This window comes from Physeter macrocephalus, chromosome 5 (assembly GCF_002837175.3).
Source record: "Physeter macrocephalus isolate SW-GA chromosome 5, ASM283717v5, whole genome shotgun sequence".
Classification (NCBI taxonomy): Eukaryota; Metazoa; Chordata; class Mammalia; order Artiodactyla; family Physeteridae; genus Physeter; species Physeter macrocephalus.
In genome coordinates this window covers 21,647,718-21,669,251 of record NC_041218.1, presented here as the reverse complement: position 1 = coordinate 21,669,251, position 21,534 = coordinate 21,647,718, and the positions used below count along the sequence as shown (strand labels likewise).

Here is a 21,534-nt window from a genome sequence, read left to right as displayed (position 1 = left end):
GACACATTTTTCATTTTCACCAAGAACTTTATTGAACAGTGTAGTCACCCTTTTGTTCCACTACCTTCTGCCATCTTTCAGGCAACTTCGTAATTCCATCTTGCCAAAACTTTTTATCTTTTTGAGCAAAGAACTCTTCCAGGTGCCTTTTACAGTCTTCCAGGGAATTGAAATATTTTCCATTAAGAGAATTTTGTAAAGACCGAAATAGATGGAAATCAGATGTGCAGTGTCTGGTGAATACGGCAGATGAATCAGAACTTCCCATCCAAGCTGTAACAACTTTTGCCTGGTCATCAAAGAAACATGAGGTCTTAACATTATCCTGATGGAAGATTATGCCTTTTCTGTTGACTAATTCTGGATGCTTTCCATCGAGTGCTGCTTTCAAGTTGGTCTAATTGGGAGCAGTACTTATTGGAATTAATCATTGGGTTTTCCGGAAGGAGCTCATAATAGGACTCCCTTCCAATCCCACCATATACACAGCATCACCTTCTTTGGGTGAAGACCGGCCTTTGGTGTGGTTGGTAGTGGTTCATTTCACTTGCCCCACCATCTCTTCCCTTCCATATTATTACTTTTCATCTCCCATCACAATTTGTTTTAAAAACGGAACGTTTTCATTACATTTAAGTAGAGAATCGCATGCGGAAATACAGTCAAGAAGGCCTTTTCCACTTAACTTACATGGAACCCAAACATCAAAACGATGAACATAACCAAGCTGGTGCAAATGAGTTTCAGTGCTTGATTTGGATATTTTGAATATGTCAGCTGTCTCCTGTGTGGTATAGCGTTGATTGTTCTCAGTTAATGTCTCGATTTGATTGCTGTCAACTTCAACTGGTCTACCCTGCTGTGGATCATTGTCCAGTGAGAATCTGCAGCGTGAAACTTCGCAAACCACTTTTGACATGTTCGATCAGTCACAGCACCTTCTCCATACGCTGCACAAGTCTTTTTTTGCGTTCTAGTTGTGTTTTTACCTTTCTTGAAATAATATGCCGAAAATGGTGCTTTTTTTCTTCCATCTTCAATATTAAAATGGCTACACAGAAATTCACCAGTTTTGATAAGTCTTTTTTTAAATGCACGCTGATATGACAGCTGTCACAATCTAACAAAATTGTTTTAAATGAAGTTAAAGACAACTAACTGCTGCTAGAGCTATCATATGGGAAAAAACGAACGAACCTTTTGGCCCACCCAATACATATATATGCGTATATATACTGTTTTTCAGATTCTTTTCCATTATACTTTATTACAAGATATTGAATAAAGTACGCTGTGCTCTACGGTAGGACCTTGTTGTTTATCTATTTTATATATAGTAGTTTGTATCTGATAATCCCAGATTCTTAATTTATCCCTCTGACCCCTCTTCCCCTTTGGTAACCATAAGTTTGTTTTCTATGTCTGTGAGTCTGTTACATGAGGTTCCACATGTAAGTGGTATCATATGATATTTGTCTTTCTCTGTCTGACTTACTTCACTTAGAATGTCCATCCATGTTGCTGCAAATGAATGCTGGGGGTTTGATCTGATTAAAGTTTTGAAAGTATCACTTTTGTCTAAATGTACATTTTCCAAGTGGTTAATTTTGACAGTATGCCTGTAAGTTGCATTGTCCAAAGCCCATATGTACAACCAGTGCTTTAAGTGAGGATTTTTATGGCAGAATTGAGTATCTGGTTAGAACTACTTGGAAAATTTTCCTGCCTAAAAATGTTGCCATTATTACTTAAAATTGTGGAACCTCAGTGGCTCTGTTGGCCTATTAGAGTGAAACTGAAATTACTTTCTTTTCATTTTTCTTTCTTATTTTTTTCTCTCTCCCTCTCTCCTTCCCCTAAGTCCCTTCCATCCCTCCTTCCTTTACTCTTCTCTCTTCCTCCCGCTCTTCCTTCCCATTTTTCCCTTCTCTGCTCTCTTCCTTAAGCCTCCTTTTCTCTCTCTGTCTGTCTTTCCTGTGCACCCTCCACTCCTACCCCACGGGTTTCTGAGCAGTGGCCAGGATTGAGCATCACTGTTCTAGCTCTCCAGAGCCTATCTCAGTCCTTGATCAAATAACCCATGGCAAGTTACTTAATGTCTCACCTTATTTAGCACGTCTGTAAGTGACCCAAATTATATTTTAAGTAAAATAGTATCTCACTATGGCTACTCTAGGAGTAGAGATGGTTTGACTCTCTAGTTTGGGCTGGTGTCATTGTTGGGTATGTCAGTTTTCTCAAGTATATGTCAATACTGCCTACAGGTTGATCTATCCAGTAATCAAGTCATGTTAATTTTACCTCCCATCTTCTCTCTATTCCCATTGCTAGTTCACTAGTTTGGACTGCCAACACCTGTTTGGCCTCTGTTTCTAGTCGTCTTCTTCCTGTGTACCCCATCCCTCCCCCAACCCATTCTCCACACTTTGAGCAGAATACAGCTGTTCTGCGTTACCAATTAAGTACAGAACCATACACTTCAACATTTATTCAACAGATACTTTTTGGTCACCTACTAGGTGCCAGATAATAATCTAAGCACTAGGGTTACAACTGTGAATAAAAGCTCTAACTTCATGGGTCTTACAGTTGTGTATAGGGAGGAAAAAGAAGTAGATTGACACCTTACCTTTTGATTTAGTACTAATAAGATAAGAAAAAAAAAATTTTTTTGACCGTGCCGCGAGGCTTATGTGATCTTAGTTCCCCAACCAGGGATCAAACCCAGACCTCCGGCAGTGAAAGCACCAAGTCCTAACCATTGGACCGCCAGGGAATTCCCAGAAAATATCTTTTAAAAAATATAAACCTGATGATTTTTCTTCTCCCTTGCTTAAAATCTTTTTATCGTTCCTCTTTGCCCTCACGATTAAGTCTAAACTCAGCCTGACTCAGATTCCTTTATGATATGCCTCAGCTTAGGTAGTTCCCCATTCTTGGTGTCCACCCTCAGCTTGCCACCAGTTCTTTGTTTTATGACCACTGAATATTAATTCTCTATCGATAGCATATTTTTTCGTGCCTTTGGGTTTTTGCCCATACTCTTTTCCCTACCTGAATCACTCTTTCCTCCTACCTCCAAAATGGAGCTAACTTGCGCTCATCTTTCAGATCTTAGCTTATAGATCATTGTCTCCTGAAATTGTTTAACTTCTCAAACCCAAGTTAGAAATTAGAGCATATGGTTCTAACCTTAATTGTTAGCACGATTCTGAATATTCATCTGGCAGTATAATTTTGACTCTGCTTTTCAAAACCTGTAAAAAAAAGCTCAGCTGAAATACACAGACTTTATTCAAGATTTCTAAAGAACATTCAGTCTTTTCAGTACTCTAGATCTAAAAGTTTTTTCCACTGGATTAAGTTAGACAAATCAGAAAACCTCATGTCAGAACTATGGTATATGTATTGTCTTCCCATAGAGTTACTTTTACCTGATTTTTAAAAGTCTGTTTAAATTTTAATTTTATCTTACTAGATTATTACTTATTGTGTAAGCCATTCAAAATCCTTTTAAGGACAAGACAGGGTACTATTTAAACCTCTACATTATTAAGTATTCTGAGAAAATACCAATTTTATTACATGGATGCTCTGTAGCTTATTTAAACATTCTATTTATTAACTGTTCTTCTAAACCTGTTTTATTACAGTTAATTACTATAATTTGAAATGGACTTAACACATAATTACTATGTTTATCTGCAGTTCAGTAATGTGGGTTACTTGATTAAAACTGCTTTTATGTGAGTTTCAAATTGGATTGTTTGCAATCTTAGAAGAAATTTGTGTGAACTGTTGAGACCACCAATTAGAGACCGTATATCTAATTATAAAATAGCTGCTGCTTGTTATAATTTTTTATTGAGTCAGATACTGTAAAATCTTAAATGATTGCTCTTTATAATTACTTAAATGAATTATCTCAGATTTAACATTTTAAGATCTGAAGAAACATCAGCTCTTATTTTTTTTTTCAACTCTCATTTTTTTAACTAGAGTGTAACAGTTTTATGTTCCCCTCAGAAGGAAACTATAATTTAAATCAGTGGATTGACAGCTGCTTGGAAAGAAGGGATTTATTAGTATTGTGTCTAACACATACATAATTACATCAAAATTCAGCACATCTAAAATTTGGGTTTATTTCTGAATAACTTTTGGCAATAAGTATGTGAACACAAGGGGTTTAGCAGACTCCCCATATGTAAGCTCTGTTTAACACTAGTTGAAAATTATGTTTAGAAGGTCTGTCACACCACCAGAACTTTATGGTTTGCTAAAGAAACTCAGTCTATTATACTCAGTCTATTATACTGGGATTACTTTTCTCATATCTGTATTATTCAGGGTAACAAACATATATTGTGTCTTCAACATTTGCCAGATACTAAGTTGGGCAGTGATGATACAGAGCTCTTACAGTCTAATCCCTGTTCTATAGTAGTTAATGTGTTTACTTGTTGTGTTCCTTAAATCCTGTCGACTGTATTTTCCCACATCTGCCACTGTTTATTCCATTCTGTCCTGAGCATAGTGGCAGATTGGTATAATTGAAAGAATAGTGAATTCAGAGTCAGAAGATTTGGTCTCTCTTCATCTGGGTCTGCCACTCATCCTTCTGTAGCTTTGGCAAATTGTATAACTACTCTGGACTTGATTATTCATCTGAAAATGAGGGGATTGGACCAGTTGATCTTAAGACCTCATCTGGCTCCAGAATTTTGAGTTAAATTTCATTCCTTTTTGCTGTTATCAGGCTGTGAAAATAACAAATGAGGGCTATGTTAGTTATGTCTGCAAGATATGATTTATCTATAAACATATTTTCGTGAAAACCTTAAAAGCAGAATCTTACTGATTTTCATTTCAGCCCTGGGAATGTGCTTATTGACATTGGGGGTTTTTTGTTTTTCTTAATCTGTGTGTGTGTGTGTGTGTGTGTGTGTGTTTGTGTGTGTGTGTGTGTGTGTGTGAGAGAGAGAGAGAGAGAGAAGTTCTTATGTTTTTGACCCTTTTAGACTTCTACAAATTAACTAAATAAGGCGAATTCAGCAGTACGTAGAAGACTCTGAAGCTAATAATTTGTTATCATTAATATAGATTAGTTACTGAGCTAGGAAATGGTAGTGCTTATTTTTAATGTAACTAGGCTTCATTGCTTTCTATTTAGAATCTTTTATATTAGGTGTGCCATTATTCTGATAAATTGGATTATGTACTTTTTTTCTTCTCAACATTACTGGTAATAATAACTTCCCATAACTTCCCCCTCTCACTCATATCTTTTTTGCTAGTTATAAGCCTATAAAAATCTCATATTTTTAATATAAAATTTAGGTTATTTGATAGTAAATGTGAATTAAAGTTCACCTGTAAAAACAAACATTTGAGAACACTAAAGACAGTTTTGAAAATGAAAGGTAATGTAATACTACCAAATATTTGTAAAGCTACAATTTTGTACAGATTGATGGAATGGAATACAACAGATAATATAAAATATCCCTAAGTACATATGAGAATTTGGTATATGGTAAAGTGGCATTTCCAGTCAGAGAAGGAAAATAGATTATGCAATAAATGACACTGAAATGTCACTTAAGACCTGGCAGTAAGCAAAAAGTAAAACCCTGACTCTAACTGATGTCTATTTATCACAAAAAATGCTAGGTAGACTCGTTTTATACTTAAGAAATAAAAATATAAGTCTAATTGTTTTTAATAATTTAGGATTGGGAGACCTTTCCAAATATGACACAAAACCCAGAAGTTATAAAGAAAGAGATTTAGTTTGATTTTTTGCAAATTAAAAGATTATATATGGAAAAATACTTAAATGTCAAATAATAAATGACAAACTAGCAACTGAGACAAAGGTTAATATCCTACTGTATAAACGAAAGACTCTTACAAATCAATTTTTAAAAAGTAATTTTCTGGTAGAACAATGGCAAACAACATAACTAGGTAGTTCGAAGAAAAAAATAATTCAAATAGCTGGCAAACTTACTTCTATATAGATGCTCAGCTTCATTCGTTTTAAAAATTTTTTAAATGTAAATTAAAAGATCACTCATTGAATGTTGATATCTAGTAAAATATAAGGTACATATACTCTTTGATCAAGCATATTTTTCAAGGAAATTTACTTACATACTTGTACAGATGCATAAAAAAGTTGTACAGAGATACTTATTGTGGTATTATTTGCGAAAGTTAAAAAATCTGGAAACAACTTTAATTATCCACCAATAGGTAACCAGTTAAATAAATTGTAGTTGATCTATTCAGTGAGATGAATTCTTTGTAACTTAATGCAACTGAGATAGATCAGTAAGTATTACATCACTGAGTGTCAAAAGCTAGTTGGAATTTTACAAAAAGCAAATAATGAGTGGTAGAAACCCAGGTTCAGGTAAAATAATAGAAGTTCTAAAATAATCCTAAAATTTATATGGAACCACAGAACACCCAGAATTGAAAAAGCAATCCTGAGAAAGAAGGACAAAGCTGGAGGGTATAACCCTTCCAGACCTCAGACTGTACTACAAAGCTGCAGTAATCAAAAGAGCATGGTATTGGCACAAAACAGACATATGATCAGTGGAACAGAATAGGGAGCCCAGAAATAAACCCACATACTTAACGGTCAATTAATCTACAACAAAAGAGGCAAGAATATACAATGGAGAAAAAACAGTCTCTTCAACAAGTGGTGTTGGGAAAGTTGGACAACTACATGTAAAACAATGACATTAGAACATTGCCTCATACAAAAATAAACAAAAATAAACTCAAACTCATCCATATACAAAAATAAACTCAAAATGGTTTAAAGACCTAAATGTAAGATGACACCATAAAACTCCAAGAAGAAAACATAGGTGGGACACTCTTTGACATAAATCGTAGCAATATTTTCTTAGATCAATCTCCCAAGGCAAAAGAAATAAAAGCAAAAATAAACAAATGGGACCTAATCAAGCTTAAAAGCTTTTGCACAGCAAAAGAAACCATCAACAAAATGAAAAGACGACCTACGGAATGGGAGAAAACATTTGCAAATGATGCAACCAACAAGAGGTTAATATCCAAAGCATACAAACAGCTCATACAACTCAATATCAAAAAACAATCAATCAAAAAATGGGCAGAAGACCTGAATGGACACTTTTCCAAAGAAGACATACTGATGGCTAACAGGCACATGAGAAGATGCTCAGCATTGTTAATTATTAGAGAAATGCAAATCAAAACCACAATGAGGTATCCCCTCACACCTGTCAGAATGGCTATCATCAATAAGTCTACAAAAAACAAACATTGGAGGGGATGTGGAGAAAAGGGAACCCTCATGCACTGTTGGTGAAATGTAAACTGGTGCAGCCACTATGTAAAACAGTATGGAGATTCCTTAAAAAACGAAAAATAGGACTGTCATATGATCCAGCAATCCCACTCCTGGGTATATATCTGGAAAAAACAAAAACTTTAATTTGAAAAGATACATGTACCCCAATGTTCATAGCAACACTATTTATAATAGTCAAGACATAGAAGCAACCCAAGTGCCTGTCAACATATGATTGGCCTAAGAAGATGGGTGTGTGTGTGTGTGTGTGTGTGTGTGTGTGTGTGTGTTACTCAGCCATAAAAAAGAATGAATTATTGCCATTTGCAACAACATGGATGGACTTAGAGAATATAATGATTAGTGAAATGTCAGACAGAAAGACAAATACTATATGATATCACTTATATGTGGAATCTAAAAAATAATACAAATGAATCTATATACAAAACAGAAACAGATGTAGAAAAAAAACTTCTGGTTACCAAAAGGGAGGGGGGAGGAGGGACAAATTAGGAATATGGGATAAACAAATACAAACTACTGTACATAAATTAGATAAACAACAGGGATTTAGGGAATTATACCCAATATCTTATAATAACCTATAATGGAATATAATCTGCAAAGAAAAGAATCACTGTGCTGTACACCTGCAGCTAACCCAGTATTGTAAATCAACTATATTTCAATGAAAATAAATAGTAAGAGTTCCAAACTAGAGTTATTGCTAGAGCTGAGTAGGATCTCATTGAACATTTAAAATGTCCCAGATTAGAAGATAAGAATGTGGTAGACACTGTCGGGGTTACTACCCTATAATCATTAGCTTTTTCTTGTTAACCAAACCATGATTTTGTTTACTGGCAAGTTGCCCAGCCCCAGGGGTCTAATAGTGATTAGTCTAAAACAGTCATTGTTATCCTTTGCCAGATTATTTCACTTTCCCTTCCTCCCATGTGACATAGTTCTGGCCAATGAGACATAAGGAAAGTATCCTGGAGGACATTTGAGGAAAATATCTTCCCTAACAAAGTAGATGCTGAAAGAGTCCTTTCCCTCCCTGGTTTGAATACTCTACAAAACAATGTGATGCTTACAGCTGGTACTGGCAACTTTCAGAAATGAGTGGAAGGCCAAGAGAATGGTAGGGCTGTTAACCTATCACTGTTATTTGGTTCAATTGCTGAAACCATCCTGGAACTGTCTACTTGCAAAAATTTGTTTTATTTGCTAATTAATCTACCATTAATCAGGTTTTCTGTTACTTGAAGCTGAAAATATCCTAACAAATAGAGAATTTGTGGAAATCTGTTTTTATTAAATTTCATATTTCTGTGGCAGTTCTAAAAATTATTTTTTCCTCTGTCTTAATTAAAGTCATAATAATGAATATGTATGTGCACTGGATCATGAAGCAGAAATAGAGTTCAGATTAGTTCATGAATTAATGCAAAAAGGTATCTTCCTCAGGAATTGAAATGCCTTCAGAGATATTTCTCTTGGGCTTCCCTGGTGGCGCAGTGGTTAAGAATCTGCCTGCCAATGCAGGGGACACGGGTTCAAGCCCTGGTCCGGGAAGATCCACATGGCATGGAGCAACTAAGCCTGTGAGCCACAGCTACTGAGCCTGTGCTCCAGAGCCCGTGAGCCACAGCTACTGAGCCGACATGTCACAACTACTGAAGCCCACATGCCTAGGTCCCATGCTCCGCATCAAGAGAAGCCACAGCAATGAGAAGCCCATGCAGTGCAACAAAGAGTAGCTCCTGCTTGCCACAGCTAGAGAAAGCCTACATGCAGCAGCAAAGACCCAACGCAGCCATAAATAAATGAATAAATAAATTTATTTAAAAAAAAAAATATATATATATATATATATATTTCTGTTATGTTTTTATCCTCCCAATAGGGTTTCCTTATGTTACAAATTCTTGTAATCTCCTATTAGGTAAATCAAAAAAGGAGGGGGAAAAATTGTGGTTCAGACTGTCAGATAAAATATTTTACTTAATTTCCCTTTTACCTGTCCTATTTCAAGTTTTAAAGATGCTAAAGAAAAAATAGGAGAGTTAAACGATTATCATTGTAATTTCCTGGAAAAACTATAAAAATAACAGGTTGGCAGTCATAGTTGTTTGTTGTACGATTCTTATTCTCTATTTTCTCAGACATTTTGTCCTTTCAAAATGTGTTCCTGATTAACATATGATCTTGTTTACTGATCTGTTTGATTAATTTTTCTTGGTGAGTCAGTTTATAAAGACTGGTTAAGATTCTTGGCATTCAGTCAAGCTTTTTGGCAGTTGAATCTGGAATGTTTTAAAATATTCTATGTTGCAAATCTTCTATCCTTTCCCCCTCCTGTGGATACTACCCATTAGAAACTATTAAATTGAAAAGATAGGCTTGTTTTCTTGTTAGGAAGAGAATTAATACAGAAAACCTTATTCATCATTATGACATGTTGGAATGAAAGTTTCTTTCTTGGTTTTGACCTTTAGGTCTTTTTAGTTTTTGATAATGACATTTTTGTTCAACCAGTTTTTATTTTATAAAATTATTACAAAAGTAGTGCAATGTGCATAATTAATAAAGCAGAATTCAAACAGTATAAAATACTATGAAGTGAAAAGTATTTCTGGCAAAGTGGCAAACTGACACAGGCTACTGATTCCCTTCCCCAAAATCAATCCTGAAAAAATAAAATGAGAGGCAGCTGCTTCCAGGAACTGTTTGAGATACAGGCTGTCTCTCCACTAAGATACCTTGAGTTAATTCTTGCTCCTTCACTATAGAAACTAGCAATAGTAGCCCATACCACTTACGCCAGAATCCAAAGAACAACATTATGGCAGTGGAGAAACTCTAGTGGAGTTAAGGATTGATGAAAACAGATGTGGACTGACCATCTACTCTCAGTAATTCGTTTCTTCCTCTTCTCTCCCTTCAAGTCCAGGGAGACTACCTTCTACTTCCTCCAAAGAGTTTAAAGCTAAGAAACCCTTGCATAGAGGTGTGGTAGTAAATGGAAGTGATAAACCAGTTCTCTGTTCTAGGCTTCGCTATCTACCTGATGACTCTTCCCTCCAGTTTTCTTAAACTCATTGGTGCTGATGGTAGTTAAGGCCTGGCCTTTGGTGTCCCCTAATACATATCTCGATAGAAGGAATTGCTGATACCTGAAAAACATTACCTCACTGACCAATATAACTAAACATTTGAGGACTACATCTCAAAAGAAATCAATAAACTGAAAACATACATGATCTAAAGCAGCATTATTACAGTAGATGAACCAAGAATTTAAAACAACCATGATCAGTATAGTTAAAGATACAAGGGAACATATTAGTAATATGAAATAAGATCTAAAAATCATAAAAACCAAATGGAAATATTAGATATGAAAAATATGTTTGAAATGAGGAATGCAACAAATATTATAAATATAATAGATATAAATGAATTAGTGGAATCAGTTGAAAGATTAGAATGAGCACTCTTCCAGGAAGAAACAGGAAAGAAAAAAAAAAGATGAAGAGATGGAAAATAGAAAAAGCAACACCCCAGTGTTCATTGCAGCAATGTTTACAATAGCCAAGACGTGGAATGTCTAACAACCTAAATGTCCATCGACCGATGAATGGGTAAAGAAGATGTGGTATATGTATACAATGAAATGTTACTCAGCCATTAAAAAGAATGAAATAATGCTGTTTGTAGCAACATGGATGGACCTGGAGATTATCATACTAAGTGAAGTAAGTCAGACAGAGAAAGACAAATACGTGATGTTACTTGTGTGTGTAATCTAAAAAAAATGATGCAAATGAACTTATTTACAAAACAGAAACAGAGAATGAACTTATGGTTACCAGGGGGGAAGGGTGGTGGGGAGGGATAGATTGGGAGTTTAGGATTGACATGTACACACTGCTGTATTTAAAATAGGTAACCAACAAGGACCTACTGTTTAGCACAGGGAACTCTGCTCAATATTCTGTAATAACCTAAATGGGAAAAGAATTTGAAAGAGAATAGATACTTTTATATGTAAAAAAAAGAAAAAAGCAAAGGATATGGAGAAGAGTTGTACAAGTACCAACATCTTAACAGCAATTCCAGGAGAAGACAAAAATGAAAATTTAAGAAGTTGAAATAATTAATGAAATAAGAGGTAAATTTCTCAGAAAAGGTGAAAGGCTTCAGATTGGTGAAAGGGCTTATAGTATGCTAAATGGGAAAAATAAGGGGGAACACATACCTACGCATATTTATTAAAGTAAAATTAAGAATATTAAAGACATAAAGGAAATTCTGAAAGATTTCAGAGAGAGCAGATGACCTACAGGGAACAAGAAGATAGAGAGCTAGGTATCAGCTCAACAGCAATAGTGAATGGAAGAAAATAGTAAACTTTAAAAATACTCAAGGAAAATGTCTTTGAACCAAGCAATTTATATCCTCATAACGTTCATACAAGGATAAAATAAAATATTATCAGGTATTTTTGCCTCGAAGCTTTCCTTTTGGAAACCCATTTGAAAGCAAGATTCATGAGAAATCTAGAAGTGAGAGGTGGTGATCAAATTATCTTGAGGAAATTTATTGTTGACTGAAGACAAACAAAATTCTAAGCAGTGAAAATATGATGAGGGAGGGGAATGGGGCACCATATAAATTCAGGTATTGTGATTGGACTTACAGGGAAGGACATGTTCTGCATTATTAAAACTTTTTCATTCCAGAATGTCTCATACAAGGCTTAAGACTGAATGGGTCTTTATTTTCTTTCAAGCTTCCTTTTCTTTTCCTGTGTCATATATCACTGCCAGTATTTCTTATATCCCATGTCATTCTTTACCTTGCATTCATTTTTGTTTGTTGGAATAGCTCCTGAAAGAATCTTTTCAGATGCAGTCATTGATATGAACTTTAATATATCTGCTGATCCAAAAGTTCTTTTATGTTGCCCTCATTGTTGGGGTTCCTAGTCTAACAGGAAATAGAATTTTATTTCCATATCTTTTTATAGTCCAAGGAATTTTAAAGTTATTACTCCATTTTGTATTCTAGCATTCTTTGTTACTGATAAAAGGCCTAATGTTAGTTTGATACTTATTCCTCTGTATATAATAACCTACTTTTCCCCTCTAGAAGCTTTTAGAATTTTCTTTTAATTCCTGAATTTTTGAAGTTTCACTAGGAGATATGTATATAAAGTCTTTTTTTTTTTTAATAGCCAAGCTAGGTTTTTGGGTTTTTAAAATTTATTTATTATTTATTTATTTTTGGCTGTGTTGGGTCTTCGTTTCTGTGCGAGGGCTTTCTCTAGTTGTGGCAAGCGGGGGCCACTCTTCATCGCGGTGCGCGGGCCTTTCACTGTTGCAGCCTCCCTTGTTGCGGGGCACAGGCTCCAGACGCGCAGGCTCAGTAGTTGTGGCTCACGGGCCTAGTTGCTCCGCGGCATGTGGGATCTTCCCAGACCAGGGCTGGAACCCGTGTCCCCTGCATTAGCAGGCAGATTCTCAACCACTGCACCACCAGGGAAGCCCCCCTTTTTTTTTTTTTTTTTTTTTTTTTTTTTTTATAAAACGTGCTTAGTGCCCCAGGCTCTTTCAAACAGGACACCCACTTTTTTTCTTCCATTCAGGGAAATTTTCTTTATTTCCTTCTTCTACATTATTTCATTTCTCCTTCTGGTGCTCTTTTCAGGCAAAGTTTTTACTTCAATGGCTTTATCCTCTTTATCTCTTAACATTTCTATCATAATTTCTATATCTTTATGCTATATATTCTGGTAATTTATCAGTTTTATCTTGAGATGACTGACTTTGTTTTTAACTATGCACATTTTATTTTCATTCTGTTATTTCATTTTTTGTCATAGTTTTACTTTTTAATATCTTTTCATACTCTGCTTTTTAAGGAATCTTATTTTTGTTTTACACATGTAATGTTCTCTTCACTGTCTACAAGGATAATGAGTTTGCGTTTTTTCTTCTGAGTTCTGTTCTTTTCTGTGATTTATCTTTTCCTGTTGTTCTGTTTGTTCATCTAGGTCCCTCTCCTTACATTGCTGATTTTTTTCTCATATTGTCACGTGATTCCTGTCTAAACATTAAAATTTATGAATAAAGGACTGTATCAGTTAAGAAAGGTAGTTGACAGTGGTTTCCTGTGCATTGTATTTCTCTTTTTCCCAGTAGCCTTCTCCCTTAAATCAGACACTGACTGAGGGTTTTGTATAAATGCATGGTACATGCAGGCTTTTTTATAGGATGCATAAACTGAGAATAGACCCCTGTGTCCTTATTAGAAGCTCTCCTGCAGGAGTGCTTCTCAAGGTCTACTCCTGCTTTTTGTATTTGATGGCTTATTCTGAAATTTTCCATCTTTTATCTCTGGTGAGTTGGGCTCTCTTTTCCTTGGCTGTGATTTCCTGTCAGTATAACCCCAACTGCTATTTCTCAGGATTCCTCAAAATTTCTTATCTATTGATATTTTCTTGACATACTTTCTTCTACTCTAGACCTGTTTTTTTGTTTTTCTTTTTGCTAGAATATTGTTTCTGCCAATTCAAGTGGGATGATGGGAAAGAGGGATAATGTAGTTAAAGTTTAGTTTTCTGTCTAAAACCAAAAGCCCCAACCTCTAGATTTCATAAGCAGCTTCTGTCGGTAGTAAAAATTCAAGTCTGAAACGCCTACTAGGGCTAGACCGTAATTCTTTGATGGATGTGTACATGTAATTTTTTACATTTTAATTTTCTTTAATACAAGTGCATAAAATCTTCATTTAAAATGAAAAATGGGGGGGTTTCCTTCTGTTTACAAAGGAGATAACAAATTAGATTTAGAGTATTACAGAAAATGGACATTTTTAATAGTTTCTTGGAGAAATCCAGACTGCTTTTGAAGGTAGATATGAAAAACTTTATTATTTTTTTGTTGAAGTACTGTTGATTTACAGTGTTGTGTTAGTTTCTGGTACAGCAAAGTGATTCCATTATATTCTTTTCCATTATAGATATTATAAGATACTGAATATAGTTTCCTGTGCCATACAGTAGGACCTTGTTGTTTATTTTGTATATAGTAGTTTGTATCTGCAAATCCCAAGTGCCTAATTTATCCACACCCACCTTCTCCTTTGGTAACCATAAGTTTGTTTTCTATGTCTGTGAGTCCGTTTCTGTTCTGTAAATAAGTTCATTTGTATCATATTTTAGATTCCACGTATAAGCGATGATGTATGATGTTTGTCTTCCTCTTTCTCACTTCACTTAGTGGTAATCTCTAGGTCCATCCATGTTGCTGCAAATGACATTATTTCATTCTTTTTTATGGCTGAGTAGTATTCCATTTTATATACACACACACACACACACCATGTCCTCTTTATCCTTCCGTCTGTTGATGGACATTTAGGTTCCTTCCATGTCTTCACTATTGTAAGTAGTGCTGCTATGAACATTGGGGTGCATGTATCTTTTCAAATCAGAGGAAAAAATTATTTTTATTGGTTTTTTTATTGAAATGTTTTTTGAATTGTTACTGTGTGTGGAATGGAGTGGAAATAGGAATTAAACTTAAGTACAATTTGTAAAATTTACGCAAAAGGCCATTAACATGGATACATTCAGTGTAAGTTTGAATTAACCCCCGATCTTTAGGAACTCTTCAGATGTAAGTTTTCATTTTTATATTTTAGAGAAAAAAATAAAAAATACTTTTTAATACCTAGTTTTAGTTTTGCAACTAAATGATTTTAAAACATTGGTGTTTTTAGTGCCAGTAAAACTGTCTTTTGACAATTTTATGAATTCCCTTTCCATCTAAATAACAGCATTCCAAATATTAATGTAAAATTTTGTTCATGAGAAATTTGGGAGGATGTGTGAGAATTTTTCACTTATTACTAATAGTCCCCAGTATTTATACCCAGATGTATTTTTTTTTCTGTATTTTGGTTTAGATTTTTCCTCTTTTCTTGTAACTATAAAAGCAATATATATTGAAGCTTTTCATATTCTATAATAGAAAGTTAAAATGTCCTAACTTCCCCCTCTCCAATAACTATTATTTATCTTTTGGTGTATGTTCTTTTATGTTTCTTCGATTCACGTACACACATATATATAAACATTTTTCCTTGTCATTAGTATGCAATAAAAATTATATTTGTAAGGGTATGTAAACTTAAGGAGTAATAGAAATTCTGTCCTTGAGAGATTTTACATTTGAATATTCTTAGAGTAAAATATTTGGATACCTCGAAAAAGTTTCAGTGAAACATTTTTACTCTTATTTTTCACAAGTTTCTGCTCCAAGCTTGGTCTCTGGTAAGCCAGTCCAGAGATTTTTGTACTTTTGACATAACATCTCCTCCCTTTTTTTGCTGATGGAAATAGTGCTTCTTTATTTTTTATTTATTTATTTTTTTTGTGGTATGCGGGCCTCCCTCTGCTGCGGCCTCTCCCGTTGCGGAGCACAGGCTCCGGAGGCGCAGGCTCAGTGGCCATGGCTCACGGGCCCAGCCGCTCCGCGGCATGTGGGATCCTCCCAGACCGGGGTGCGAACCCGGTTCCCCTGCATCGGCAGGCGGACGCGCAACCACTGCGCCACCAGGGAAGCCCCGTGCTTCTTTATTAATATTTCCTTACTGCCTTCATCCAGTCCACACCATTGCACTGTTAACAGCCTCCTAATTGATCTTTGTATCTCACGAGCCTCTCACTTTGCCTGTCTGTGCTGCACACTGATTGTTGATAGACATGTCAAATGATGCAGTGACCCTGTGGGGAGATGTGAAAGGGGATGGGGAATGACTGCTAATGGGTACAGGGTTTCTTTTTGGAGTAATGAAAATATTCTAAAATTAGAGTGTGATGATGGTTTTATAGTGGATATACTAAAAAAAAAAAAAAAAAAGCCGTATGCTTTAAATAGGTGAATTATATGGTATGTGAATGATATTCTGTAAAGCTGTTTGAAAAGCCAATAAAAGATTTAAATGTATAACTTTGAGGCAAAAGTCAACATTACGCAGAGTAAAAGGCATATTGTGTATGAAAGATCAAAGAAATGGGAAGTGTATACTTTCTAATCTCCTTTATAATCAAAGTAATTTTTTATAATTCTTATAGTACAGATGTTATAAACATGGTAGTCTTACCTCCCTGAGTATTGTAAACCTGCCCACTGCTTTCATTTTTGAGAAACAACACTTGTCATTTTTCTCTTCTGCTACAAAGCTGCTTCTAGGTAAAATGTGACAGTATGGAAGAGAAAGCATGTAACATTCTTACATGCCTCCCCTAGCCCAGTACTCCTTTATTCTCTTCTCGGTGACCCAGCCCCGTTTTACAGAATTCAAAATCTCTTTCCCTCTGCACTGATTTCTATTCCACTCAGAATTTCCATTTCCTTATTTAAGGTATTTAAGAGAGTCCTTATTTTAGGTAAGCAGTTTGTTGCATTCATTTATAATAAGTCATACATCTCTGATATTTGCATTTTAAAAGATTATAGAATAGGGGTTAGCAAATTTTTTCTACGAAGAGCCAGATGTAATTATTGCTGTTGCAACTACTCAGCCTTGCTATTGTGGGGTGAAATCAGCCACAGACAAAATGTAAATGAACGACTGAGGCCTGATTTGACCCTGGGCAGGTCAGATCAATCCATAGTTTGTCAACCCATGTTATAGAATTCTACATGGGATGAAGAAATTTAAGTGCAATAAATTTAGGCAGTTATGTCCTCCACTTCTACCACTAATGAAAATGATTTCATTTCTTTACTGTTGTATCTTTCTTCCAAGGTTATCTGAGGAACAGAGGTCAGAACCTGGGCACTTTTGAAAGTTTACCAAGGCTTAATTAGAAAATACCAGGCTTTACATAACCACTAAAGACTATGTATTATGAGGGTTGAGGTTATTGTTAAGATTAGGTTGATGTGTGTGTATAAAGATAAATGTTTTTGTGTATGGATGCATACAAATTATGTTTTGTGTTATATATGTGTGTATAATTTTTTAATATATTTACTGTGGGATGCATTTGGATAGTCTCTAAAATGTTCCAAACAAATATATTGAATATAAATGTGAAAGGACCCATGAATTAAACTAGGAAAAAATACATATTGCATCATGTGGCCCGGCTAAAGTAGTTAAAGATGAATAAATATCAATGTGGTTAGCCTCTCCTCCCATAGTATTCTGGATTGATTGAAATGTTTTACTTCAATCTGATGTTTGTTTAGCTTTTTCAGCATATGATAATTGTTCGTGTATAAAAGAAATGTAGTGTTGAAACAGTGGCATTGTTTTTAGATCTGTGGCAAGTATGTGGTGAATCATAAAATTATATTTCAACTAATATTTCCAAGTAATAATAGTGAGAAAATTTGCATTTGCTGTATCAGTGTTTTACAAATTACTGGATAATGCCGAATGACCATCACTCATTTAATAGATTTCTCAGGAAATAAAATATTTTCTTAGAAAATTAGCTCTGGGGAATTTGAGCCACTCAGGAAAACAAAGTGGCATATTTTAGCCCCAAATATTTTATTTTATTTTATTTTTCTTGGAAATTATGTCATTTCATTGTAGGTCTTGAACAGCTATTTTAGATGACTTTGACCTTATTGAACAAACCTGTGTATCAAATTTTTGTTTTTCTCTGTCGAGATTTGAATATTTTGTCTCTGCTATTAAATTAGAGCTGACCCAGATAATAAATCAGTTAAATAAAGCATTGCCCTTTTCCTCAATAAAAATGATTACATTGCATACCTCTTTCTATCTCTTCCCTCCTTCTAACTCCATTCTGGTAGTTAGCATTCATTTATTTCAGCAAATAGTTGGGTAACTATTATATGCCAGGCAATTGTTTTAGGCACTGGAAACAAAACAGTGAACCAAACAACCTTTGCCCTTATAGAGCTTATGTTCGAGTGGGGAGAAGGCAATAAACAATTGATTATTGTTTAAAATAAAAGTTATGTAGTCTGTTAGAAGGTAAGTACTGTGGACACAAGTAGAGCAGGGTAAGGATGTAGTAATCTTTTATAGAGTAGTACTAATCTGTTAACTAATGTTAATACTGTCATCTTATTTTCTCTTTCAATTTATAGTTCCAATGACAGGATTCACACAGAGAGCAACCATTGATCCAGAACTGAATGAAATACATGTCTTATCTGGACTCAGCAAAGACAAGGAAAAGAGGGAAGAGAATGTCAGAAATTCATTCTGGATTTATGACATTGTAAGGAATAGTTGGTAAGTAGCTCTTGTCTGTGCTGCAGTCACAGTGTAACATTTATTTGAGGTTGTTGGTTTATTCAAAAGAAGAGAGAGATGGAAGGCTTATGTCAATTTGTGATGTCATACATTTTAATATCAATATTGGGGAGTGGAAAAGTCAGTACTGGTGCCTCTGTATACCACGATGTTCAGCAAATGGATTTTACCGCTGAATTATTTCAATTAGTAGATGTATCTTGGTCTGAGAGTCAAGAGAATTGTATTTTAGTCTAGCTTTTGCTACCAAGTAGATGTGTGAACTTGAGAACAATGTATTTTTAATGTTCCCAGGTCTTTTCTTAGTTTTTATAAAATGAAGTAGTTTGACTAGAGCAAGGTGGGGGGAGCATTATTATTTAGCATTTTCAAACTAGGACCCTTTGTCACAGAGCATCTCACAGAACGCTGCACATTTTGCTTTGAAAAACACTGATCTAGAGGATCCAGCTCTAATGTTCTGTGATTACTACATAAGTGAATATTCTCCAAAACAGGAACTTCAGAAAACTTCCTCCATTCAGTAATAGAGGGTGGTGCTCAGCAGCTAAGGAATTTATTATTTTCTAAATAAGACATTTATTTACAGTAAGAATGAAAGAAGTCTGTTGTGAGCTTTTTTATTGTGAATAGATAAATGTGTTATCATCTCTTTCAGCCGTTGGTTTAAACCTTCATATATGTTGATCCTGTTTCATAACATGAAGTAGGTTGTTCTTAAGTGAGATTTTTGATGGACATTAAAGAACTTCAGAACTCAGTTCTAACAAATTCAGATTATTTTATGAGGGTGACCAGAACTTTAAGATTTGATGTGAACAAGTTTATAATTTTTTTGTTGGTAATTAGAAATTGCATTAATTTGCTTGCTACAATTGTATTAACATTATGTGTGCTGCTAATTTTCTAAGATAGAATGCCTTAAAAGCAATGTCGGGCTTCCCCGGTGGCGCAGTGGTTGAGAGTCCACCTGCCGATGTGGGGGACGCGGGTTCGTGCCCTGGTCTGGGAAGATCCCACATGCCGTGGAGAGGCTGGGCCCGTGAGCCATGGCCGCTGAGCCTGCGCGTCCGGAGCCTGTGTTCCGCAACGGGAGAGGCCACAACAGTGAGAGGCCCGCGTACCACAAAAAAAAAAAAAAAAAAAAAAAGCAATGTCTTTCAGGTCTTGCGTCTATAAGAATGATCAAGCTGCAAAGGATAATCCAAGTAAAAGTCTTCAGGAGGAAGAACCCTGTCCAAGATTTGCCCATCAGCTTGTATATGATGAGTTACACAAGGTATACTAACTACATTGACCTGTAAACTTTCTGTGATGTACAATTGGAAAGAATCTCAAAATATATGCTTCTGATTATTTTTAAGTAGATTTGAATAAAAATGACTGACATTTACTAGAATACGTAGCAGACATTTGATATCACTTGTTCCTAGAATTCCTTAAGAGAATAAACATTTTTGCATAGTCCACAGTTCCTGACACTTTTCTTCTTATGAAAATGGTCAGTGGTTGCTGCTTCTTAGCTGCATAGATCTGATACATAGCATGGCCTATTGTTTCTGTCAATACAATATGAATATTCAAGTAGAAGATGTACAGTTTTCAGCACTTGTATACCTTTTTCCATGATATGAAAAGGTATATATAACTTCCTGATTGTAGATTTTCCCATTGTGTAAGAAGTCTTTTTATCTTTATTTTTCCTGTCTATGATTGACATAATCTGTTCCATCAGCCTATGAAAACAGTCCTGAATTCTGAAGTTTTAGTGTCCCTAAGTGTTCAGAGTGGTTTCTTTAGCTATTTCTCCCTTAAATTTTACATGTTGTTTAATGATTGGGCTCAGATTACATAGTTAATTACTGACAGAACCAGTATTCTTTCTGTTTAGGCCATAGATGATGATTTAAATCCTCTATCATTTGAGAACTAAATCCTCTATCATTTGAGAACTTTAGGTAAAAGATACCATGGGAGTAAATAAAAGCCCTTTCTCTGAGTTTCCCAAATTAAAGGATAAGTGAATTTCCATCTATAGGACAGAAATAAATAATATCTCTGTTGTATAACACTACTGGTTATAAACGTTTTCAAAATTTCAAAAACTGCTTTAACACTTTGAGTACAGAATATTACTAAAGCTGTAATTATAATAGTGAACAATTTCTTATTTGATATTAATTGAATAATAGAAAAATATTTTAAAAGTTATTTCACAAATCATATATGCCATTTAAAAATATTCAGCATTAAGGCTAAAGCAAAAGTAAGATGCTGGGCTTCCCTGGCAGCGCAGTGGTTGAGAGTTCGCCTGCCAATGCAGGGGACGCGGGTTCGTGCCCCGGTCTGGGAAGATCCCACATGCCGCAGAGCGGCTAGGCCCGTGAGCCATGGCTGCTGAGCCTGCGCGTCCGGAGCCTGTGCTCCGCAACGGGAGAGGCCACAACAGTGAGAGGCCTGCGTACCGCAAAAAAAAAAAAAAAAAAAAAAAGTAAGATGCCAAACTTTCTAGTTACTGTTGACCTTCTTCAACTTGTGTGTCACTTTTTTAAAAGATATCATTTTTTATTATGATCAACACTTGATTAACTTGATAATCCCTATTATTTGTTGCCCTAAGCAAACTCAGTATCTTGGAATAGCTTCTTACTGTCATTGCTTTTGCTTTTGTTCAGTGTAACTGTGGTGATACAACTTATTTTAATAGAAAATGTAGTTTAAGGAAGTAGTCACAGTACTTTAAAGTAAAATGGAAACTTGAGAAAAAGCAGAAGCAGCCTTTAGTAGACATGTAATAATGTTTTAGTCTTTAGTAAAGCTAAAGAAGTTACTTGTTACACACTACTACCAAAATGAAGAAA

General features: G+C 35.1%; 1 protein-coding gene across 2 annotated transcripts in view; it reads left to right on the top strand.

Annotated features, from left to right (window-relative positions):
* Window positions 1-21,534, top strand: part of MKLN1 (muskelin 1) — a 179,545-nt gene that overhangs the window by 135,827 nt on the left and 22,184 nt on the right. For both annotated transcript variants that reach the window (XM_024131798.3, XM_028489738.2), the window contains exons 13-14: window positions 18,505-18,652; window positions 19,838-19,952. In XM_024131798.3, the coding sequence (XP_023987566.1) occupies window positions 18,505-18,652; window positions 19,838-19,952 (263 nt within the window). The remainder of the gene's footprint in view (window positions 1-18,504; window positions 18,653-19,837; window positions 19,953-21,534) is intronic.